This window comes from Tursiops truncatus, chromosome 6 (assembly GCF_011762595.2).
Source record: "Tursiops truncatus isolate mTurTru1 chromosome 6, mTurTru1.mat.Y, whole genome shotgun sequence".
NCBI classification, from domain to species: Eukaryota; Metazoa; Chordata; class Mammalia; order Artiodactyla; family Delphinidae; genus Tursiops; species Tursiops truncatus.
The window spans coordinates 8,976,809-9,003,239 of record NC_047039.1 but is presented as its reverse complement, the minus strand read 5'-3'; the positions used below and the strand labels follow the sequence as shown (position 1 = coordinate 9,003,239).

At 42.5% G+C, this 26,431-nt stretch overlaps 1 protein-coding gene across 2 annotated transcripts in view; it reads right to left on the bottom strand.

Annotated features, from left to right (window-relative positions):
- The window catches only part of SOX7 (SRY-box transcription factor 7), a 118,830-nt gene extending 95,317 nt beyond the window's left edge, over positions 1 to 23,513 (bottom strand). For both annotated transcript variants that reach the window (XM_033857571.2, XM_004310577.4), the window contains exons 1-5: positions 23,356 to 23,513; positions 18,963 to 19,072; positions 17,301 to 17,393; positions 15,492 to 15,570; positions 4,640 to 4,732 (exon numbers count right to left, since the gene is read on the bottom strand). In XM_033857571.2, coding sequence (XP_033713462.1) covers positions 4,640 to 4,732; positions 15,492 to 15,570; positions 17,301 to 17,393; positions 18,963 to 19,072; positions 23,356 to 23,374 — 394 coding nt within the window. In that variant the 5' untranslated portion in view covers positions 23,375 to 23,513. The remainder of the gene's footprint in view (positions 1 to 4,639; positions 4,733 to 15,491; positions 15,571 to 17,300; positions 17,394 to 18,962; positions 19,073 to 23,355) is intronic.
- Between the last annotated feature and the right edge of the window lie 2,918 nt (positions 23,514 to 26,431).

Below are 26,431 nucleotides of genomic sequence, written 5' to 3'. Positions count from 1 at the left end.
CCTCAGCAGAACCCATTCTGCACGGCAGAGCACATTCGGGTGGCAGTTTCTAGTTCAGAAAAAGGAGTTGTACTGAGTTCAAAATACGTGGCAGCCACCCATCCCTAAGCTAGCTCCTGAAATGGAACAGATACCCTAAAAGAAATGCAAATGACAATCTCTTTTACAGCAACTGAACTAAAAGGAATGCTGCAGGGGTTAAGGAAGGGAGGGTACATGCAAGATGACAATTCTAAAACAGGATGTCAAAACATGAACACGCAGTGATGAAAACCAAATCTAGAATCAAAGGGAAAGCTGTCAAGCTAGTAAAGAATGTACCAATGAAGGCGCAAGTGTTTCTAAAGTTTTGGTGATGGGTTCTCGTATCAGAAATGTCTACCCTTTAGCAAAGTTCACTTAAGTAAATGTAGAAACCAGGATTGTTAGAGGCCTTGCTCTGGATTTGATCTGGAAAACAAAACACAGAGAAGAATTAAGAGACCAATGGAAAGGAACTTAAAGGTAGATAAAACTGTGAAGATGGAAGTGATGTTGAAATAGTTATTAGTTAATGGTCCTGGCTGAATAGTTTACAAATGTTATAAAATTATGGCCAGTTTTGAATAAAATATACATATTAAAAATGAGTTTGAAAGTTATTGGCCTCAGTTCTGAATGACGGTCAAATCATAGCAAATACTGTTGATAAACTTGTCTCAGAGAAAATGACAGTCAAAAAACTGAACAGAATAGGAAGTATATGTTATCTGCCTGGATTTGGTTTATTTATCTACCAGTCTTCAACCGTCCATATCATTTCAAGAACCGAGGAAAAAAGGTTCTAGTAGCCAAGCTGATGTAACAAAGTCCATGAAGGGATGATCTGATCCTTTCAGAGAACAGCAGTTTATTTAGGATCATTTTAGCTGTTTTTCTAATCATGAGGATTATCGGGTGTTCCTGTCTATCAGCGCAGCAAATGGGAAGAGAGGAACATGACCGCAGCCAGACACCCTTACAACACCAAGAAGTCCATATGGGAAGCAAATAAAACGATAAAAAATAAACGTAAGAACTTGATAATCATGGAAATTTGGAACCTCTTAGTTTAAGGACAAAAGTCACATAGAGCCCAACAAGTGCTAAGGCGAAAACTGTATTATAGCACTGTATTATATCCAGGACTCAAAAAACTGAGTTCTTCTACTCAGAGTAAAGGGGCAAGGGTAAGGAAATGCAGGTTTGAGAAATATGTTCGTTAAATAAAAAACACTGAAGGGTTACGTAGGTAGCTTCACTTGCTTAGAAAATTTATTTGCATTCCCCAATCAAGAAGGATAAAACAAATGATATTATATTTTGATTTTGTTTTTTAGTGAAAACACATAGGACTGATAATAAGCCTAGGACAGAAGATTAAGAAAACGTCACTGAAAGGGTAATAATGTGAGAAAATCAGGAAACCTGAGAGAATCAGAGCAGGGGGTAAAATAAGTGAGATCCTCACAACCAATAAGAAGACAGTCAGAACTTTGTAAAAGCCTGCAGTGGTGCTACTTCACAGTTAAATGTCAGAAGAGCCAGAGCCTGAAGAGGAAGCGGAACACCCATCACCCGAGCCTGACAGCAGGGGGCCAGCTGGGCCAGGACACTACAGTCCGCGTCCAGACCAGGAGCCGACCACACGGACACGCACTCTGAGTGTAGTTTCCTTGTTTAAGGAGTGAAGTATCACAAGTTGTCACAGGAATGAGAAGCCTGAATAAATTACCACAGTGAAGCCACACAAGTACCGTGTACACAACCTTCCACCCACCCACTGCATGACTGGGAGCAACAAGCAATGCTCTCTGGACAACTTCTCACTGTATAATACTAAAAACCTCGAAAACGGCTTTGGAGGAATTTATATTTTCCCTATTGTTTTTTCTCTGCAGATATGGCCTTGCCAAATATTTTTCAAATTAAAAGAAACCACTGCTGAAGTTAGGCTTTTAAACAAATATGGATGAAACTAACATTTTGAAATTATGTAATAAATGATGTCAAATTTAAATTATAAATTTAGGACTAAAGAAAGGAATAATTATGTATCAGAACTAAAATGCTACAGCCAATATTTAGGCAGTAACAAATTTTACAATGCTATTTGCTACTGTAATCTTTATCTTCACTCTTCACACCAAGCTAAATAAAATGCCGTCTTTCCATGTTTTAGTTTCCTGGACCATAGATGGAGTTACAGTATGAATCATCCTCATTAAACAAGTGAGTTAGTTACTGTACTACGAGCATACCCATGGGCAAAACTCCTTACCATCCACTATGCTGTGGACATCAAAATGTCCACACAATGGCATCATTTCTGGTAAGTTCTAAAGCACAACCTATTTTAGAACTCAACAATGACTTAAAAATCTTTCATTTCACAAAAATGGAAACTGAGGCTAAAAGAGGGGAGGAGGTTGAGTGATTTGTGTGAGACAGTCATGGCCAGAATCCAGTTTCCTGTGGCCTAAGATAGTCCTTCTTGGAGGAAACTGAGAGGTTATCATTCACATCCAGTGACAACAGCTGCTCTACAAGGAAAGATTTCTTTCAGTAAGTTGAAGAACTTTAAAATAAACGTTTGGGGACTTCCCTGGCGGTCCGGCGGTCCAGCATGGAGGCGCTTCCACTGCAGGGGGCATGGGTTCAATCCCTGGTCAGGGAACTAAGATCCCACATGCCGCACCGCACGGCCAAATAAATAAAATTAAAAATAAATAAATAAGTAAATAAAAATTAACTTTCACTGTGGATTGCTGAGATGGACAGTAAATGAGTATTTTCCTCACTACCTGGATTTCTGCCTCCCTCTATCTTTCCTATTTATTCCCAATCTGCAATTCCTCTATTTTCCACTCAATCTTCTCTGCTACCTTTGTTACAATATATGTTGAATTACCCTCCCTACATACCAATGCCCCCTGCTCCCCAAACAAGGCTAATAAATAAGCAAACCTCATTTTAAAAGAGAGAAAAGGAAAGCACAACACACCAAGCAGGTTGATAGGGTCACCTGGCAAGGGGGTGGCTTAACTAGAAACAGAAAGGAGATACTCCTGGCATCCATTAGATTAAAGAGTTTTATCCCAGCTTCGGCAAATGCTTCAGATGAAATCATGCATGTAGTCAGGTACAAAAGGAAAATGAGAAGATTCTATTCTCAAAAGTTAGAGCTTAAAAGGCTGCCGTACTACCCAAAAGTCACAGCGCACTTTTAATTTCATTTGTGCTCAGCACCCCTCCTGCTGTATCTTTTTTTTTTTTTCCCTAAGGGGATGGGTATTAAGTGACCATTTAGCCTCTCCCGACAAGGACAGAGGGGCCAACAAGGATTGCTTTCTGTCCCGCAGCAGGTCAGGGGTGGAGAGGAACCCTGCTCAGAAGCCATACGGGAGAACGACAAAGAAGCTTCTACCCTGACAGAAAGAAGAGAGGCTAACACGACGAGCCAGACAGGCCATACCTGCCGGGACAGGGAAGGGGAAGCCCCCGTCTCTCCCTGCACACGTCCCCGAACCCAATCGGCTCTCTCCTCCCTTCAGCTCTGCCATGAGCCCTCCCTCAAACCAAACCCAGTCTACCTTTTGGGGTCCTGGCTCCAAATGAGAGCCACCATTAACAGTTTAGAGTAGTGAGAATTCCAGTGCCCACTGCTATTCAGCAGGGTTCTAGATGTCAGGGAATTCCCAATCATGCCAACGAGACTAAAGCAAAGACACGTGCTTTTCCTGGCATACAGAGGTAGAAACATACATCCACTCTCCCATAGACCAACCATCAAATGGTGACTAGATAACATAGTTATCATACTTACACTTTAAGTATATTAATGTAATAAATAACGTTTTATGCCTGAAAAGTACACTTAGTACACAACACTGTTCCATGGGAAAACAAATGGGGAGTTGATGAGTTCAAGTTAAATGGTTTCTTTCCAATACAAGACTGCCACCTAGTGGTTAAATAGGACACCTGCACCCACGACTGACCGTGTAGGTACAGCACTGGGGAGTGGGGAGGTGGTGATGAAGGAAGACATGTTTTCTAACACTATTTTTGCAATGACCATGGAACACCTAAGTTAACACTGCATGAAACACAGAAACGGTGTGGAATAATAGAAGAGTCAACTCGGGAGTGAGATTTCTCATAGTGGAGATCTCAACATGGCGCATAATTCTCTAAATTGGCACATTTTAGGAGCTGTTCAACACTAACATTAAGCTCTGAAAAACAAGAACATGTAAATAAAAATGTTGAGCGATAAATTAAAATTTTTTGATCTAGCCACATAAAGTCCCTTTTCTCTTCTAAACAGCAAGTTAGCTTCCACACTCAGCTTTTTACCAAAGGACTCGTACATAGTCTAAAGCCGAACCTGGGGCCCACCTCAGAACGAATGAGTCTGCATCTGCATCCTAACAAGACCCCCGGTGACTCACAGCAAGAGCTGAAACGTCAGCGCTGCTTTAGATCAATCCAGTCAGCGCGGCCCTCCTTCCCCATTTTGTAAGTAAAACAAGTGATGCTAGTGAAGAGCTAAAAATGCTTTAAGAAATCCAGTGTGAACACAGAGATTTCAAACAAGGAAAGAAATGCTTAATTTTACCTTTTGTGAATTTCATATAATGAACACGGTTTTTGGAGATTTTGGACTTCTCTTCAAGGCTGAAAGATTTCTTTTCCTTGTTGTCTGAGGAGTCTTTTAAAAAAGCATGAAAAGCATTACATTAAACTCTCTGCATTCCATTCTCATTCTCTTACAGTGACACAGTCTTATTTAAATAAAATCCTATGAGACCCATTATTTATTACTGAACTCTAAAAATGATCAGAAATATTCTTAAACTGTGTACCATGGATCCGGCAGGGCTATTCTCCATAAGTTTATAACATCCTGGAAGAAGAGAAATGAAAACTTCTGTTCACACAAAAAACCTCCACATGAATGTTCATGACAGCTTTATCTGTGATAGTAAAATACTGGAATTAACCCAAAATTCCTTCAATGGGTGAATGGCTGAGCAAATTCTGGTACTCCCTTATATGGGAACACGACTCCGCAATAAAGAGGAAGGAGCTGTTGATACTGTGCAACAACCTAGATGGCCTTCAAGGGCATTATGCTTAAATGAAAAGGTCGATCTACATACTATATGATCCACTGAGACTATAACATTCTTGAAATGACAAAACTACAGAGATGGAGAACAGATGAAAGGTTTCTAGGGACAAAGATGAAAGTGGAGTTTGGAGGTTGGAGAGGTAGAAGGTGGGTGTAAATACAAAAAGGCATTATGAGGCAGCTCTTTTGTGGTGATGAAGCAATTCCGTATCTTGATTGTGGTGGTGGCTACATGAATCTATACATGTGATAAAATTGTACAGAACTACACACACACACATACACACACACAAATGAATGAAGGCTAAAAAAAAATAGTGAAAACTGAATAAGGTCTGCGTTCTAGTTAATAGTCAACATGAGTGTCAATTTCCTAGTTTTGATGTTATGCTACGGCTACCTTGGATGTCACCGTTGGGGGAAACTGGGTGAATGGTATTCAGGACTCTTTCTACTACTATTTTTGCAATTTCCTGTAAGTCTATAATTGTTTCCAAATAAAAAGTTCTTTTAAAAAGTGAATAAAGGTAAGATAGATTAATGACAATCAAAAACAGATCAGAGATGCTAATCAGGTAGAGCGTGAAGGCGCAGAGCTGGCACTGAGCCACCGCCTCAAACACCAGATTTCACTGGAGGCTCGCCTTTCAGGACAAAAGCAACAACAAAAACAAATCATTGAGGAATAAACTCATGTGGTTACTCCTTTGACAAAACAGGAAAACGTGAGCCAGAAAGCAGTCTTAGTCCTTTGCCTGAAATATCAGAGCACGTAGATCTGGGGTGAGAGTCAGTGACAGGAATCTCAGTAGCTGCCTGTGTTCCCTCATCTTTATCTATTTGTCAAGTTTAGGTAGCAGAAAGAGCACATCATAGGTAGAAAAGAGACTGAATTTTCCTATGGTTATGTCATAAGGAAATATAAATACGAGGTTAGAGAAAGGAGAAAAAAGGAAATTTTCACCTTAGTAGTGAAGCAAAACAAGCACATGTCCATTAAACACATTAGCTAAGGGTAATCCCTCCCAGGAAATTAGTCATTTCAAAAGCAAAGTGTAAATTACATAGCAAGGCTCTGAACAATGTTAAGGTAGATGTTTCAAGCTTTCAGACAATGCCTAGCACAGCTTAATCACATCAACAACCTGAAACATTCTCCTCCGCGGTCACTTCCCAAGATCAAAAGTCCCAAGATTGGGACTTTTTCAAAAACATCCCACCAGGAAACTTTCTGCTCTTTTCTGTGGCCAAACACTTTACATAGCACATAACAGTCTCAATTTCTTTTTTTTTTTTTTTTAGCGGTACGCGGGCCTCTCACTGCTGCAGCCTCTCCCGTTGCGGAGCACAGGCTCCGGACATGCAGGCTCAGATGCCATGGCTCACGGGCCCAGCCGCTCCACGGCATGTGGGATGTTCCCGGACCGGGGCACGAACCCGTGTCCCCTGCATCGGCAGGTAGACTCTCAACCACTGCACCACCAGGGAAGCCCAACAGTCTCAATTTTGATGTTCCAAACACAAACTACCAAGCACAGTACCAGCTTGAAGTGGCTTTTACCCAGGCGCTGGGCTGTAAGCTTTCTGTGCCATCCTGCATTCCATCTCGGCAACCGCCCTGGAAGGTAGCTGCTAGGACTAATAAACCGACTGCACAGGGCACTGAAGCAAGAGGGCTAAAATAAGGTCCATCAAGGCGGTGGCTATGACGGAACTGGAACCCAGGAAGATCTGCATGAGAGCACACATCCTTAACCTCCACACTGTGTGCCAGCGGAGCTGCGCTCACACTTCTGGGGACGTGAGAACCTCCTGGGAGCTTCGCCACCTTCCGAGCACACAGCCTTTCCAGAGCAAACCCGAGCCCGGACACGTCCTAGGGGAGCAGTTTCTACCTGGCTGTCCACACACACGCTTTCCTAAAGCTGCTCTGTTCTGTGTGGATGCATCAATCTGGTCCTCCTTCTTTGCTTCTCCCCTGCGTCCTCCTCCCACTTTACACAAGGGGAGCACAGCTCTCCTCTCACCAGGATCAATAAGGAACAAGCCACAGTACTGGTGTCATGGAGGCGTCCTTTATTCAAAGCCGCAAACCCAGTACTTCCAAAAAGGTTTTACTGTTCTAATAATTATTTATCAAAATTTATTATTTCCTGGTTTTGTGTATTTACAATCTACTAATTAATAAAGACAACCTAATCCAAAGTAAAGGTATTTACCCTTAGGACTTGGGGCTATGAGAAATAAACCCAAAATTTATATGTATTTGTTTTGTAGTGGAGAAACATGACAGGGTAATGAATTTTTCAAAGTTCAAGCAAAAAAAAAATATTAACATATTATGGGATATATACAAGGGAAATATTTCAGAGGAAAAGAAACTAGGAAACATAATATCTCTGCATATTAAAGGACTTACTTTTCTATTTCTAAAGAGATGACCATGGATATCAAGTTGCTCTGGGATTTAACATCCACTGGATACATCTGGGACTGACGGAATGCTTTTATTTTAAAATGTCAATTTTCCCAATAGGCAGGTATTATATTCTTTGTAACTATTTAAAGCTGTGATTAAAAACATTATAGATGTCGATCTAAAACTGTGAGATAGGGCATACTGGTTTTCGAAATTCCCTCAGGAGCCCTGGGAGCAAAACAATTTGAAGATGCCTGTCCTAAACCACACCTCTGTGGACGACAGGTTATCAGCATCCCAGTTTATTTCCAAAATATTTAAAATCACAAGGGACAAGATACCTGACAGAAGTAAAAAGCACTTCTTAAACCATGAGATAAGTCTATCAAAAAGCTGGATTGAGGCTGAGAGTAACTAATTGAGACAGGATAATTTTTAAAAATGAAATTTTAAAGAATATAGAGGTTTTTGTGTCCCACAAAGGAATAAGGGTTATTTCTAGAATCTTTGCAAGATTCTACGAAGAGAATAGTATAGAATTTCTGTTTAGTTGAAAGGCAAACTGTGTTGATTCGGTAAGCAATCTTAAGGAGCTAAAAATATTATTATACCAGAAAAATATGTTACTAGGTTATCGTGTCATCTGCTTGTCAGCTTTAATTCAAGTAATAAAACCAAATATTCATTTGGATGAAGATACTGTATTTACCAAAGATGACTTGGCAGAAAAATAATCTCAGCTCTCCTGATCCATTTCCGGGCCAGCTTTTCTGTTAAAGGACTATTCTAAAGGCTGGACTGTACTGAGTGAGACGGAGGCAGAGCTAACAGCCCTGTCCCTACCGCAGGGGTGCAGCACCCTCTAGTGGTCTTGAGGTGGAAGTTAACCTATAGATCAGTAACTCAGTTAATGATTTACTACACTTCTATGGCTCACGCAGAAAAAGACTCAGCCTGCACAGGTGAACCAGTGGATGGGGTTGCACACGGACAGGCACCACCACCTGGAGTCTGTTATGCCCTCGCCACCTTCCTGACAAATAACACAGGCTTCCCCGAGTCACTTTCAACACTTCCCTGACCGCCCTTGCGGGAATCTATCAGGAAGGCCCAGCTGCAGTGATTGTGCTCAGCCTGGGCAATCAGCACAAAGGGACCTGTCCCGAACCAGGGTTTTCATGCCTATTACAATGGCATTTCTCAGTTAGCAAACAGTAATCAAGATACCATCAAATTGGAAAAAAGTAACTTTCCAGCTATCACTGTCAAATCTCAAAAGCAAACTGCTCAAAAATCTGCTTTCTCTTTTCCACAGCTCCAAAAATGAATCTCATAGCTCCTTCCTCTATGGAATCCTGGTGTGATAATTTCTGGGCAACCCTATCACTTGAAAAGTTACAAAGTATTCTCTAACTCAGTACATCAAAGGAGAAAGTTATGATACCAAACAAGGTGAGAATTTTCCCTGTTCAAGAATGAACGTGTGGGGGCTTCCCTGGTGGCGCGGTGGTTAAGAATCCGCCTGCCAATGCAGGGGACACAGGTTCGAGCCCTGCTCCGGGAAGATCCCACATGCCACAGAGCAACTAAGTCCGTGTGCCACAACTACTGAGCCTGTGCTCTAGAGCCCGTGAGCCACAACTACTGAGCCCACGTGCTGCATCTACTGAAGCCCACGCGCTTAGAACCCATGCTCCGCAACAAGCGAAGCCACCACATTGAGAAGCCCGCGCACCGCAACAGAGACCCCACTCGCCGCAACTAGAGAAAGCCCGTGTGCAGCAACGAAGACCCAATGCAGCCAAAAATAATAAATAAATAAAAATAAAATAAATTTATTTAAAAAAAAATGAACCTGTGAATGCCTCTAGGTAAAAGAACCCAAACTCAAGAGCTTCTGCCTCCATGACGATGGTCACAGTAAAGGCCACCTCAAGTCTGACACCTTAATCATGTCATTGAACCTGTTTACGAAAAGTGATGGCCATTATACAACACCAGATTTTCATTAAGGTAGACATTGATTCCTGATACTCAAATTGTTGCAGCCGTACTCTTTAGTTAACCTTCATTACAGGTTTAACATGACATAAATTACACTTGCCATGTTTTACCTCCGGAAAAGGGCCCATGCAATTTTCAGGAATCTTTTATCACCACAAACATCACCACACGTAGGAGTACTTGAAGTCTGTACAATTAGTTATAAAGCAAACCCCTCGTTACCACCTCCAGGGTTAGAAACAGAACACTACCTGCATCTAGAAGCATCCTGCACCCCTGTGCCTCTTCCTTCTGTAACAGGGGTTCTCAGCCTCGGAGCTACTGCATTTTGGGCTGAATAATTTGTTCAGGGCAAGGAGGAGAGACACAGCTGTGCTGCATCTCCGGCCTCTCCCAATCAATGTCAGTAACATCCCCCCAGTTGTGATCACCAAAAATGTCCACAGATATTGTGAAATATCCCATGAGAGGCAAAATCATCCCCAGTTGAGAACCATTGTCCTAAGAGTAACCATTACCATGATTTTGGGGATAACCACCCTCCCCTTACTTTTCGTTCTGCTTTTAACCATTCTGGGGGGAGAGGGGGTAATAGCCATAGAAAGTGCCTAAAGCACAATGTACTCACATACCTGTGTAACTACCAACTGGGTCAAGAAACAGAACAAGAATAACAGCCCAGGAGTTCCCCATGAGCCCCTTCTCAATCCCAAACCCCTCCCCCTCCCCAAAGGTAATCACTGTTGTGACTTTCACAGTACTCATTTCTACTACGAGTAACTTTATAACAAAAGTTATAACAAAATAACTTTGTTTTAACAAAGTAACAAAATAACTTTACCACCCAAGTCTAGTACCTAAATATCATATTTCTGCATTCCATTTGAAGTTCTATGTAAGTGGAATCACACTGCATGTTATGTGTCCCACTTCTTTCAGTCAACATTGAGTTAATGAGAGTCTTCGACACCAGAAGCAAACTACAGCCTGTGGACCAAATCCGGCCCACCACCTACTTTTGTAAATAAAGTTCTATGGGAACATGGCCACATCCATTTGTTTATATATCATCTCTTGCTGCTTTCATACTCCAACAGCCAAGCAGTTGTGACAGAGACGCTTCGGTCTGCAGAATATCTCTATCTGGCCCTTTGTGGAAAGTCTGCCAAACCCTGCCCTATACTCTCACATGTAACTGTACTTTATTCTTCATTTCTTTGTATTTACAAATGTGGCAGTCTACTTTTCTGTTCTATTGTTGGCGGACATCTGGGTTATGGCCAGTTTGGGGATACTACAGATAGTGTTTTAAGTATTCTTTCCTTCTGACTGAAGGATGTGCATCCTTGGAAATTGCCTTTATTTATGGCCTACTGATAGTAAACTTTTTGTCTGAAAATTTATTCTTGAAAGATATATTTGCTGAATGTAAAAGTCTAGGTTGCCAGTTATATTTCCCTCAATATATTACTCCAATGTCTTTGGCTCCCATTGTTAAGAACTCTGCTTTCATATATAACTGTTGCTTCTTTGAAGATAAGAAGTATATTGTCTCTGGCTGCATTAAGAATCTTCTCGCTCTTTTGTGTGTGTGTGTGTATGCTGTTCTGCCATGATGCTATGTTGTCACACCTGTTATTACATTTGCGAGTAGAGACTTTTAATGTAATCTGCATGGATTCTCTCAATTTTCTTAATCTGTGGATTTGCTTTATCACCAGTTCTAGACAGTCTTCAGCCCTTATCTCCTTAAATTTTTTTTTCAAAGTACCATTCAGTCAGAACTCTTTTTTTTTAAACTTTATTTTAGTTATTTATTTTTGGCTGTGTTGGGTCTTCATTGCTGCACATGGGCTTTCTCTAGTTGCAGTGAGCGGCGGGGGCTACTCTTAGTTGCGGTGAGCAGCTTCTTACTGTGGTGGCTTCTCTTGTTGTGGAGCACGGGCTCTAGGCCCACGGGCTTCAGTAATTGCAGTAGGCAGGCTCAGTAGTTGTGGCTCATGGGCTCTAGAGCGCAGGCTCAGTAGTTGTGGCACACGGGCTTAGTTGCTCCGCGGCATGTGGGCTCTCCCCAGACCAGGGATTGAACCTGTGTCCCCTGCATTGGCAGGCAGATTCTCAACCACTGCGCCACCAGGGAAGCCCCTATCTCCTTAAATTTTGCCTCTGTTCCATCCTCTCTCTTCTTGTGCTGCTGAACTTTTATTAGATATTAGATTTTCTCACTTTATCCTCCATCTAAACTTCTATTCCATATTTCCATCTTTTCGCCTTTCACACCTGCATTACGGATACTACCTTCTAATCTATGGTCTACACTTTCTTCAGCTGTGTCTACTTTATTAAACCCAACAGCACATTCAGTATCCAAACCTGTGTGTTAGAAGCCACCTAAAGTCATCAATAATGCAAACTTATGAATACCTGACGGGAAAGAAAAAGCTTAGGAAACAAAGAGATTTGGATAAATTTTCAAATAAATCCCTCCTATCTTTGCTACTCTCTCTCAACTATTCAGGAACTGAAAAAAATTGGGAGATCTAGTTATTTTGGTATTTACTTCATTTCTTTCTCTCACACTAGATTTGAAGTTTCTTCAGAGGGGGAATGAGTCTTTTTATCTATTTCTGTATCCTTAGTCTTCAAATAATACCCTCAAGAAAGTGAAAAGACAACCCACAGAACTGGAGAAAATATTTGCAAATCGTATGTCTGATAAAAGACTTGTACCTGGTATATATTAAAAATCTTTACAAGTCAACCACAAAGACACATAGCACAGTTTAAAAATGGGCAAAAAATCTGAATAGATACTTCTTCAAAGAAGACACACAAATGGTCAATAATCATGTGAAAAGATGTTGAGCATCATTAGCCATTATAGAAATGCCAATCAAAACCACAATTAGATACACCACTCCCACCAACTAGCATGGCCATAATCAAAAAGACAGATAATAGAAAGTATTGGCTGAGATGCAGAAAAATTAAAACCCTCATACACTGCTGGTATCACCCAGCAATTCCATTCTAAGTATAAACCCAAGAGAAATTAAAATATATGTCCACACAAAAACTTGTAAGTTAATGTTCAAAGCTGCATTATTCAAGATAGACAAAAAGTGACAACAACCCAATGTCCTTCAACTGATGAACAAACTGTAGAATATCCATACAGTGGACTATTATGTGGCAATAAAAAGGAGTGAAGTACTGATACATGCTATAACAAGGATGAACCTTGAAAATATTATGCTAAGTGAAAGAAACCAGTCACAAAAGACCCATGTTGCAAGATTCCATTTATATGAAATGTCCAGAATAGGCAAATCTTTTTTTTTTAACATCTTTATTGGAGTATAATTGCTTTACAATGGTGTGTTACTTTCTGCTTTATAACAAAGTGAATCAGCTATACGTATACATATATCCCCATATCCCCTCCCTTTTGCGTCTCCCTATCCCACCCCTCTAGGTGGTCACTAAGCACCGAGCTGATCTCCCTGTGCTATGTGGCTGCTTCCCACCAGCTATCTATTTTACATTTGGTAGTGTATATATGTCCATGCCACTCTCTCACTTCGTCCCAGCTTCCCCTTCCCCCTCCCCGTGTCAAGTCCATTCTCTAGTAGGTCTGTGTCTTTATTCCCGTCCTGCCCCTAGTTTCTTCAGAAACTTTTTTTTTTTTAGATTCCATATACGTGTGTTAGCATACGGTATTTGTTTTTCTCTTTCTGACTTACTTCACTCTGTATGAGACTCTAGGTCCATCCACCTCACTACAAATAACTCAATTTCGTTCCTTTTATGGCTGAGTAATATTCCATTGTATATAAGTACCACAGCTTCTTTATCCATTCATCAGTCGATGGACACTTAGGTTGCTTCCATGTCCTGGCTATTGTAAATAGAGCTGCCATGAACATTGTGGTACATGACTCTTTTTGAATTATGGTTTTCTCAGATATATACCCAGTAGTGGGATTGCTGGGTCATATGGTAGTTCTATTTTTAGTTTGTTAAGGAACCTCCATACTCTTCTCCATAGTGGCTGTATCCATTTACATTCCCACCAACAGTGCAAGAGGGTTGCCTTTTCTCCACACCCTCTCTAGCATTTACTGTTTGTAGAGTTTCTGATGATGGCCATTCTGACCGGTGTGAGGTGATACCTCATTGCAGTTTTGATTTCAGAATAGGCAAATCTTTAGAGTCAGAAAGTAAATCAATGGTTGCCTAGGGTGGCTGGGGGAAGTGGGGAATGAATACTACTGGGTACAGAGTTTCTTTGGGGGGTGATGAAATGTTTCATAATTGGTTCTGGTGACAACTCTGAATATACTAAAAGCTGCTGAATTGCACACTGTAAATGGGTGAATGGTAGGCCTGTGAATTACACCTCAACAAAGCTGTTAACAAAAAGTGCAGCGACTCCCTGCCCTGTCCCCTGACCCCGCACTCTTAGCTGGTTCTTCTCATTTTCCTTACTACATGTTTCTCAATAATATTCTCATGCTGCTATTTCTTACCAATTTTCAATTGACTTCCAAAAACGGAACTAAGGAACAGGATGCAGTTTTAAGTTGGCAACTGAGTATGGACCTTGTTGAGAAGGTGCACAGAAGCTATCTGGGGGAAGAGTGTTCTAGAGAGAGGGAGGAGCCAGTGCGAAACCCCAAGGCAGGAGCACGCTTGGTGTATTCAAAAACCAGTACAGGAGTCGGTGTGGTCAGGATGGAACTGGTAAGAAGGGGGAGGGTAGGAGACAAAGTCAGAAAGGGAGAGGGTCCATATTGTGTAAGGCTGCGAGTCCGCTGCAGGGGCTTCGGCTTTTATCCTGAGCAGCACAAACGGACTTACATTTTAAAAGAATCACTCTGGCTGTTGGGCTGAGACACGCTGGAGGAGTCTGCGCGTGGACGGAGAAAGATCAATTCAGAGCAGCAGCTCCCTGTCAGGGCATTCTGCCCAGGGGACACTTGGCACTATCTGGAGATATTTTCGGTGGCGACAACTAGGGGGAGGGGGTGCTAGTGGCACCTTGCGGGTAGAGGTCAGGGACGCTGCCAATCATTCTAAAATGCACACGACATGCCTCACAGCAAAGAATTATCTAGCCCAAAACATCAGCAGTGCCATGGCTGAGAAGACCGGCTTCAGAGGCTCCTGCAATAATCCAGACAAGAGATAACAGCTGCTCAGACCATGCTGCTTACCGTGCAGGTGACATGGAGCAGTCAGGGTCTGAATATATTGTAAAGGTAGAACCAACAAAATTTCCTAGTGGAAAAAGTTCTTTGGCTGGAACAGCTGGAAGGATGAAGTTGACATCAACTGAAATGGGGAAGATGGTGGAGAAAACAGGCTGTGGGCTACGGGTGTCAAACAGTTTGCAGGGTGCAGGTGGGGGAGGTACAGAACTGGAGTCTGGACCTGCTAGGTGCCAGGAGTCGATGACACCCTGAATGCAGACACTGAGCAGGGCGTTCAGGAGAGAGGGTGAAGGAGTAGAGGGAAGTGTGGCAGCGGTCACCACACATCGCCCCGTGAGACTGGAGGGCGTAAGAAGAGAGCCAGGGCCAAGGAAAGATGAGAGAGGGCCAAGGCCGGAACTGCGGGACCCCGGACATCGTCAGGCTGGGATAAGGGAAAGGCAACAGAGAAATGTAAACTGAATAAAAGCTTTACCTTATCATTCTCAAACTCGTAATGGGGAAAAAAGTATTTGCTTATGACTAAGGTTAATTCAATGAGAATATCCCTAAAACATAAACAGAAATGACTATTTGTGAGAGCTACAATCGATTAACTTTCAGATATAGGATGCTTACAGTAAAAAAGAGTTGATAAAAGCATCTTAGATCGAGATTACGTCTTCTACAAGCCAATGGATAAAAAGCAAAGTTTCCTTACCTGCTGTTTCCTGCCCGTGGCAAGTGTTCAGTTCGGCCAGAAGCTGGTTAAAATCATCCTGATGAGCAATCCAGCTGTCCTGAAAATGCCAAAAACTCAATCAGAGACAAGCCTGTAGTCTACCTAAGCTGCGATAAGATATATATTGGAATCAGGGAAATCTGGTAGTTAATGTGAATTTTTAAATGTTTCACCAAAATATTATTTTATAAATTTGAATGAAAAAGAAATAGTATAATTTGAAATGTAATTTATCTATATCATTATTAAAAATGAGGAGCTTGGAAGCTTAAGCCCTGACTTCAAATGTAGGTGACTTATCAAGTCAACTTATAGTCAAATAAACAACAGGCAACCTGTGTGCTAAATGTTAAAATAAAGCAAAATAAAATATTTTTTTTCTCACTATGGGAAAATTATGTAGGTCAAAGGAAAAAAGCAGTGACAGATTTGAGGGCTCTCTTCTTTGCTCATTTGAGCTGAAAATATTTTGCCCAATTCTGCTTGCTTGCATCCAGCCCAATTTCAGAAAACAGCAGTGGGGACGGGAGGAAGAAGGACTCCAGCTTCCCTGAATCAATCAGCACCCATTTATAAGGGGCTCAGTTAATAAGCTCATCGTAACAAAGACGACCTAGCTTTAAAAGAGAATGAACATCTCCAAAACAATATCAACCTGTGGGGAGCAGGGTTTCAATTCGGGAACTTGCCTCATGCGTACTTTTTAAAGAATGCTTAAGGTTAAGGTATATTGAATAGGTTTACCGGGCAATGCTTCTCCTAAAAAGTTAAGTGTATCTGTATATCCACCTCTTCAAAACTACCTTCAAAATCAACCTTACATAAACTCTTTTTTTTTAAATTGTCCAAGGTGTGTTTATTAATTGATGAAAATAGACAATATTGCTAAACATTCCATCTAGTAAGTGTGTGACATTCCAAACATTTTGAAGTACTGGTCTTGGATTTTGTCCTCAGAAATAGAACACCTCCCTGCCCCTTTTTTCAAGTGTATTGAGATATAGTTGACATATAACATTATAATAGTTTTAGGTGTACAACATGATGATTTGACAACATGTATATGTTAAACTCTTCCTTTAGTGGTTTAAGATTTTAGCTGTTAGCCCAAACAATTTTAGCTGCTCCAGTCCACTACTCTGAGCTATTGAACTAAGCAATGTAACCCAGTTTACCTAAAGTAATTCCCCAGATTTCCTACCAGATTCTGTTGGCTGCAGAAATGTAAGAACAAAGCTTTCAGTTTAGATCCTTTCTACAGTGAGCAATGATACTGAAAATGAAAGGCAGGGTAAGCCATGAACTTTTAATTACAGGGTCATATTTTCAAAGTGTCAGTGTTTTAAGGGGAAATGTGAATAAATTCAAGTGCTATACACCAACAGTCAGACAACGGGACAGACACTTCCTTTCAGTATTTCCAAAATGAAATGCCACCAATTTTAACAATATAAGCTAATATTACAACGCAGGTAAAGATGAAAATTCCTCTCTGTCCTGAAATTAATATTTCTTTAAAAAGAACACTTTTTGCAAAGTTCAGCAATAAAGCTACTTTGGATCTCTTATGCATAAGCAAGTAAAGAATCCCATAGGGCAATGAGGCAAAACGATGACACGTTACAGATGCCCAGCAGCTTAGTTATGGGCTCCTTAGTTATCGAAAACATGTATGATACACGCTTGAACAGCTTAAAACTGATCAATCAATTTGACTGGATTAAATTTTTTACACTGACAAAAATATCAATTATGCAAGGAAAACCCCCAGCAGACGCTGTTGCTCACTTCATTATTGATCGTAGCTCCTAGTCCCAGGTGGTTATTTTTAACTTGAACTTTAATATGATCTGTGGCTCCTTGCTCCTGAGCCCCTAAACCCTGTGGAGATTAAACACAAAGAGAGTTAGCATTTTTATCAGGTATAAAAATACCTCTCTTCCTTCATCAACTGTTTGATTAATCACTAAACATCTAGGAGGCATTATCCTTGTTCTCAAAGAGGACACAGTCTAATGGATTCTTACAAGATTCTGTAATATCAAGGATGCACTTACAATAATGAATGCCAATCCTGCAACCTGTGACCCACTTCAAGGACCATGGAAACACTAAGGAGAACATCCTTTCTCTGATGCTCAAAAGCAGAGTGCTACTGCCAAACTAACAGAAGCCCATCAGAGGCATTAAAGTCTATGGTGCTTTCCATTAAATAATTTTACAAAACAACACTGAGGAAGGGGACCCCAAGTCCCCCGCATCATTAACCCTCATTTGTAAAGAGTCCCAGAGCGCCTGGTGTACTAAATGGCACCCAAGTGGCTCCAGCACAGTGGATGGAGAAAATAAGGTGATACAAAGGGGCCAGACCTTAAGGACCTTGGAAGCTATGGGGAGAATTTGGATATTATTTTTTAAAACAATGGGAAACCACCAAACTTTTAAGCAAAGGAATGACATGATCTAATTTCTGTATTTTAAAAGCTCATTAAGGCTGCTGTATGGCAAATGGCCCAGAGGAGGAAAAGAAGGGAGTCAGGGAGGCAGCTGAGAGGCTGCTGCGTTGATCAGGGCAAGCAATGGTGGTGGTTGGTCCAGGATGGGGCCCCGGATAGAGAGGAATAATGGCTGGGGATTCGGGAAGTGAGAGAGGTCAAGGAATCAAGCACGACTCCCAGGTTTCTGGTTTGAGTAAGGTGATAGGGTGTTATTTGCAAAAATGGGGAAAACTTGGGAAGAAAAAGATTTGTGGGGGGCGGGGGGGAATCAAGAGTTTTATAATAAAAATGAGCTACTTGAGATGAGGACAGAGAAGGGACTAGGGCTGAACCGCAAGGAATTCCAAAGCTCAAAAGTCTAGAGGAGGAAGAGCCAGCAACAAAAATTTAGCAGTGGCTGGTAATGTGGGACGAAAAACCGGGAGAGAGGGCAGTATTGTGGAAGCCAAGACAGTGGTATTTCAAGTCAATTATGTCCAGTGCTGCTAAGGGATAAAGTAATGTGAGAACAAAAAAGGATCCATTGGATTTAGCAAGATCTTTAAAGACCTTGACAAGAACCGTTTAAGTGCAGAGATATCAGCAGAAGTCCTACGTGAGTCAGGAATAAAGGGAATGTGAGAAAAAGGAGAAAATGCGTAGTCTAGCTTTAAGGGTGAATAAAATCTTACTCTAAGCAACATAAAACTCTGATGGTTAAGCATGATTCCAAACGCAACTAATTAAAAGGCACCATTTATGAAAATCACAGCAGGTTAAACAATAAACAAAGACAGCTGACGTTTATGTTCAGTTCTAACTCTATCATCACAAGGTCATTATCATTTAATTATTTCTCCAAAATCACTTATTGATCCAAAATAAATTTCTCCCAGTCTCCTAAGGAAGATGTATTCTCCTGATCTGAAATCTCTCTGCCTGGCTCCAATTTCTTTGCTCTTCCCCAAGATACCTTTCCTTTAGACCACCCCATCTTCTCTAGCATCCTCTGGCCAAACTTGGAGTCATCATTACTCCACGCAGTGTTTCTTGGATCCACAGCCCACTTCTGCTTCCGCCGACCTGTAAATGACAAATTATCTCATTAGCAACTTATCTTTCAAACCTGGAGAATACCTCACAAGTACACACATACCTAATGCATACACACGATACTTGCATAAATACAACAAACATTATGTTTTATTAGATACAGATGCAGATTTGGCATCCAATGGATAGTATCAGCTTGGATCATTTATCCTGGTTTCCCCAATAACTGTATATTCTGAACATACAAACTGACCTTATAAGGTTAAAATAAAAATATTCCCCCAAATGTGACAAATCGAAACACATGAGGTACCATCAGCTGGGCCTTCCAATTCAGCAACTGGCAGCAACCTAAGGCACCTGTGACACCAGTGTCACTATCACCAGCAGCAGTCATCACAGACATACGTTAAGTGCCAAATGCCATGCATACATTCTCAGGTTCAATTTTCACAGTAACCCAATGAGGAGAGATCTGCACTTTTCAGATGAGAAAATCTGAGGCCTACAGAAAGAACGTTCCTAATGCCCCCAAGCAAAAAACAGAGTCTATACAAACCAAGGTCCTACCAACTCCAAAGCTTTTATTTTTAATTCACAGCATACGAGTCATGATCTTGGGGAGAGTCACCCTCCGTGCAACCTACAGATACTAATCATCCCTTCTCACAGAAACGCCCTAAAGCCATATGACCCCTTTTCTGAACTCACACAGTAAATTACCTGCTGCTTTTTTTGGTCATTTAATTAACATTCTTCTGTATTATGGCTGTTTCTATCCATCTCTTATGGTTGCTATCATGCCATAATCTCCTTAAGGCTCACACCCATGTCTTATTCTTTCCTATGCTTCACTGCAAGAAGTGAAAAACACTTTGCCCACAGCAAGCATTCAGGAAAAACATGAATGAATGTATGAATGACTGAGAAAGGAAAAAGGAGGGGAGGCTGAAGAAAGGAGACAAGAAAAGGGGAAAGATAAAAAAAAGAGGAAGGAAGATAACTGAATTGAGGAACTGCTTTGAGTCCCTACAAGTTTTTTTTTAATATATATAAATAACTGACCATTAGAAACTCAAGTTTATCGCTATAGTTTTAAGGACAATTATGGCAGAGAGAATGAACTCCAAAAGTTTATTAAACAAGCATATGAAACCCAAAAGTAAACTCTGGCCAAGCGGGGAATTTGGAGGTCAGGTGTCATCATCATTCACCTACTGCACCAATGGAAGCAGAGCATCTCACTGTCAACAGCTGCTCACGCCGTGGCAGTCTCCTAACGAGTATAAAAATAACAGCCTCCAGTCAGAGAGGCTCAGTGTACTGCATGTAAAATCAATAGAGACCTGTAACTATCCACACCCTAGCAAAAATAAGTAAACCTTTACTAAGCATGCAGGCAGAAAAAGACTTCTTACAAAGAAAAATGAGTTGGGCTCCAATTTAGAGTGCTTTGCAGAAAAAAGGTGACCCCAAAATGCTACATGTGACTACGTTACCACTTATCTAGTAAATACTCAGCTAATGAACAGCATACAAGATGGGCCTTGTTAACCAAGCCTCTCTCTCTGTAAGGCTGCTTCCTGGTGTGTGTCAGAGTTCATGTCTCTACTGTAGTGTCTGCCAAGGGTCTCCGACTGGGGCTTGTATGAAGGAGACATTTTTGAGAATGACTGCACCCACCCTCTGCAACAAAGACGGCATACAGTTTATGTCACAAACGTCTATACGGCAGACTCTAATGCTGACACAAGACTGGAGAGGCAGCGAGGTCAGCTCCTCTTCCCCAGGGAAATGGCAGGTAGCCTCACCCAGCAGAGTAGGGCAGCTACTCCGCTCAGGGTAGAGTGCCCTGAATCTGCACAATCACTCCTTGGGATGACGGCGGCGGGGCGGGGGTAACCATCCTCTAGCAGGGACTCCTCCTACATGGAGATCTAATAGGATACTTCCAGGGTAACCCCAATAAACAGCCCTGCACACAACAGCTGCCAGGCCTAATTCCATAAGGTTTATGCCAGGATTCAGCTTACTCTGAAAAGTGTGCTGAGTTCCAAGAGCCAGGGACAGAATTTTTTTTTTCTTTGCCCCAAGACACTTTCAGATATTCAAGACCTCAAAAAATATATCATTCATATATTCTTATTAAAATATTATTCAAGACATATTCAAGGTTACAGCAACTGCAGCATAAAATCTTAATGCAATGAAATCCATTAACTATCGTGTTGTCATTTGATTAGAAAATGTAATAACTGCAAGTGTCAAAAACTGGTCTTGAAAAGAGTCTATGAAAAAAAGTAGTATCTTGATAAAATATGGGTCTAAGACTCTGAATTAAATAAGGACTGAAAAGTGACAGTGATAAATGAAATTCTTCTCTTACGTTTATATAAGCGAGATTTCTTACCTTACATAGGGGAGAACCAATAAAATAATATTTGATAACTAGAGAAATGCAGGATAAAAAATGTTTTTGAGAAACAAAGCAAACTACTAGATTTTAAAAATGGGATAAGTGACTGTGGAGAAGATGAAAGAAAACAAAATATAGTCCATATGGCAAGAGAAAACAAAGGAAATTAGCATACTTACTGAAGTGAAAATGTTCACTAAGATTAATTAGGGGAAAAAAGTAGGTTATAAAACTGTACCTACAGAATTATCCCAATTTTATAAACTATCAGAGAAAATAACTGCTAGGTAGTGAAATGGCAGACTGGGACTTTTCTATGCTTCTATTTTCTCATTTCTAAAATAAGAACACCAGTCCCAAATATCTAATCATAAGGGATGCCACTGACATTAATTTAGTAAATTGTTTAAAAAAACACAAAATATTATATACTATTAATGTCAAAGATTTGAAATTTTGGAGTCATGGTGGGAAGAGAACGGAAAATATTCTCATGAAATTATGCAGCTTGAGTTGCTGATGTCCACAGATGGCACTTCACATCTGTATATCATTTCATACTTTGAACTATTTTCACGTTCACCATCTCATTGATTTAAGCCAACCTAGTAATGAACATAATCAAAGAAGTTTTTAATAGCCCCAGAGAAACTGATCAGGGAAAGAAACATAAATGAATAGCAGAGCCAGGGCTAATGTTCTCAAGTGCACGCTGAACTAAGCATACATCAAAGAATATTAAAACCACAAGAAATCTTAGCCACACTGGTTACACAGATGAAGAAATAGAGCCCACAGGGTCACACTCTAAAACACACTCTTTTCTTTAAGTCCCTGTTTAAAAAACAATAGAAATCTGCTGACCCTGGTGACAAGAACGTAAAGATATAGCGATAACTAGATCAATTTTGTCACTTTCTACCTCAATGACCTTGGGGTGAATTATTTTCCTCTGAACCTCAATTTCTGCCCCTGTAAAATGTGAATGGTGCCTTACCCACTCCGTTTTGTGTTCCCATTCCTCCACCCCCTTAGAGGATGCCGACAGCATTTATTTCATGGAATCCCTGTGTAGCGTCTGTTGGGTCTGTTAAAATTTAGCAGTTGTTTCTGCTCCTGGCTCACCAGACACTTTCAAAGATACCGGCCGGCTTTTCAGGACCAAGGCACGACTGCCATCTGGTGGCCGGCAGCCTTAGCTACAGGTATCGTTCAGAAGTTAAACAGCCTCTCCAGAGGGAGGGAATTAACGAACTTCACAAAGTGATGGGAAATGTCAAAGGCAAACTGAGGCAGGGTGGGGCGTTGAGGCCAACATTCCTTCCATAGTAGAGTGTTAGTAATTCCAACTACTAAAGTCAAAACCGCCACTGTCTTACTTATAATCACTCATTAGCCCCGCCTCCCCTAAAAAACGCTAACTTCTTGTGTTTGATGCTTCTAACCCCTTTGCTTTTCTTTTTCTTGATTCAATACACTTTCAAGAACGGGATTTCACTGCCTGAAGAGATTCTGCTGGCCCAACCGCCTCTTTTTAACCAGAGGAAGCTGAGGCCCGGGGAAGTGAAAGAGCCAGTCCGGGTTCCCACAACCGGTGTCCGGACCCCCATTCGAACCCACCACTCGCGTGTTCAGGTCTGAACGTGAGAACAAGCATCCCAAGTGGGCACTCGCAGTCTCTCACCAGCAGACCGCAGCTAACTTTCGGGGAAGGCTGGGCTGGGAAATCTCCGCGGCAGCCAGGGCAAGCCGAGCAGGGCGTCCGGGACCCCGGCCCCCCGCATCCCCCGGCCCACCGTGCGGCGGCGACCGGTGCCCACCGCCACTCGGTCCGGCCGCCGCGTCACCCGGAACCTTCACCCTCGCGCCCGGTCGGGCCTCCGAGCCCAACACTCACGCTCAGCCAGCATCGACATGTCGCCGACCCTGTGACACCGCGGGCCTCGGGACCTGAGCGACGGTGGATACCGCTCGGCGGTCTCGCGGAGAAGCTAGAACCACGAGCCTCGCAAGCCCGGCAAATTGCAGGCGCGAGGGCGCGCGCTGCTGACGTCAGTGAGGCGCGACTCGCTCCCGGACCGCGCGGCGGCGAATGGGCGGGGCGCGGGAAGCCTGGGACTGCATCTGGGTGGATGCTGGGTAGACTCGCGGTTTCCAAGGTTTGTTCCAACTCCAGCATTCCGTGTGTCTATGAAATATCTATAAGGATCATCCACTAAAAAGAGCTGTTATTAAGTTTGGAGGGTTTTTTTTATTACAGAATCTTGATATTTTAAAATTGTCAGCTGGGAGTAGATATTGCACTTTTAAAAATAAGGTGATTCAGTGTAAGACATTCCATCTTATTCTTCAGTCTCATGGCAGACCCGCATAGAGCAGGACTTCTCAAACTTTAATGTTTGGGTGAATCACCTGGGGATCTTGTTAAAAATGCAGTTTCTGGTTCAGCAGGTCTGGGATGGCGCCAGAGATTCTGCATTTCTAACAAGCTTCCAAGGACGCGGATGATGATGGGCTTACTTTGTGTAGCAGGCCATTAAACAACCAAAGGTATGAGTGAACTCAGGGTTAAAATATACTCTTTTCTTTTTTCCTGTTCAAGAAAAGTGCTTTATGAAGAACACTTTATAAAGTGATGGTGATAAACGCTTTCAAAATATTTCAAAGAACTGAACCAAGAAGGTATTTAGGTAAGTCATCTATGCTATTCCCCTGCCTTCAGGCAAGTGAAGACCACTATTAGAGACCGATGATTACTCCTTCTTTTTTTTTTTTTACTAAATTTGTTTATTTTTGGCTGCGTTGGGTCTTCGTTGCTGCAGGCCGGCTTTCTCTAGTTGCGGCGAGCGGGGTCTGCTCTTCGTTGCGGTGCGCGGGCGTCTCATTGCGGTGGCTTCTCCGGTTGCGGAGCACGGGCTCTAGGCACATGGACTTCAGTAGTTGTGGCTCGCAGGCTCTAGAGCACAGGCACAGTAGTTGTGGCGCACGGGCTTAGTTGCTCCACGGCACGTGGGATCTTCCCAGACCAGGGCTCGAACCCGTGTCCCCTGCATTGGCAGGCGGATTCTTAACCACTGGGCCACTGGGGAAGCCCTCCTTCTTTTCTGTAGCTCTGGTAAGTCTCATGTCCATCCCTCCCATCCCCACACCGTTCACATGCGTACAATTGTAAAAACTAGCCACACATTCTGTGCAGTCACAGAAAGGAATTCTTAATGTGTTGCATTACATCTTTATATTCTATTCCAGATATGTCACTAACAGTTTATCTATAAAAGAAATAAAGCTGAATCTTGCCAGTTGAATTTAGCTCATTCCTAAAGAGGCACCAGTGGGACACAATGCAGGGCTGGGGTGGGGTGGGGGAGGGGAGGGGAGCGGTCAGAGAACATGACAGAGCCTAAATTCTGCTACCGGCTTGGGGTGAGTCCTTGGGCAAGTCATTTCACCTCTTTTGATATCACTGTTTCAATCTATGAAAAAAAGGATGATCTCAGATTATTTCCAAATCTAAAAGACTTTCAGAGAATTACTTTAATCCAATCCGGTTGCTGTTACCCAGAGAGTGGAAGGCTCATCTCTCCCTGGAGGATTTCTCCTGCGGTCCTCACCGAATCTTCCTCAGGCCCCACAAGGAACACAAGTTGAGAAGCACCTACCCACCCTGAGATCCAGTACCCTAGAAATGGGTGCTTGATGTCTTGCTGAGATTTATTTACCCATCCTGGGGGAGGGGGCGGGGGGTGTCTGGTTTTGCCAGGTTGTTCCCCCTGCGATCCGCTTTAAACTCCACCCCATTTCTGTTGCTTATGCCTCTGAGTAGGGGAATGTGTCGCTGATACTGTTTCTCTTAAGTCGACAAGCCAGTGAATGCCAACTCAGGACTCTCATCCTCCAGGCCTCCCGAGTAGTTTATCTTGTCCTCTCTTGCAGTCTTTGTCTGTTGTCAAAGCTCAAATAGGAAGACAAACCCTAGCCAACTGCTTTGTGCAGGGAAGACTCTCTCTTGACCCTAGTCCAGGAACACCTCCCGGCTCCCCGGCAGCAGTTCTGGCCTGCAATTCCTCCTCTGTTGATCCTCCTTATCAAAATGTTATGACTTCAGGGCTTCCCTGGTGGCGCAGTGGTTGAGAGTCCGCCTGCCGATGCAGGGGACACGGGTTCGTGCCCCAGTCCGGGAAGATCCCACATGCCGCGGAGCGGCTGGGCCCGCCATGGCCACTGAGCCTGAGTGTCCGGAGCCTGTGCTCTGCAATGGGAGAGGCCACAACAGTGAGAGGCCCGCGTACCGAAGGAAAAAAAAAATGTTATGACTTCAAGCTTTAGCCTCCACAAAATCTGTAAAGCTCAACAATGGAACATCGTGTCCAGAGATCAAATCACCTAATGACATCAAAGGGAAAAAAATCTGATTTCCTGACTGCCTTATGATCGTTTTCTTTATTGTCTCAGGTTAGCCTTCTCTAGTTTTGGAGCAAGGTGGTGACACTTCAGTCTCTTTGTCTTGAGATAGTTTTAGGACTGTAGGTGGTAGTGGGGAGGGGGATGGGGGATGGGGGCAGGGAGATGCCTGCAAAGGGAATGCGTAGACACAGGGTTGGAGTTGGATGATGAAGGAGGATGGGCTGACTTGGTCACCACGTGAGAGGGTTTCCAGACCTGAGCTGCTGGCCGAGGACCCCTGTCCTGAGGGTGGGAAAGCATCATATCAGGCAGGGACTGCACCATGGCAGTGATGATGGACACCCTGGGATCCCCTAGGAGGTTCCCCGAGCCTCACTGTGGCTCTCCCTGACCCCTCTGGCATCTTCCTTCCGGCTTCTGCTGCTCTCTGGGTAAGCAGTGCACAGCCCAGGGAGCTATGTCCACATGGTCTGTCCCCCCCACCATGATTTTCCTTGGTGCAGTAATTAACAGAATGGGCTCCAAAGTTACAGAGTTCAGATCTGGCTCTGACACCTGCAAGTTATGTC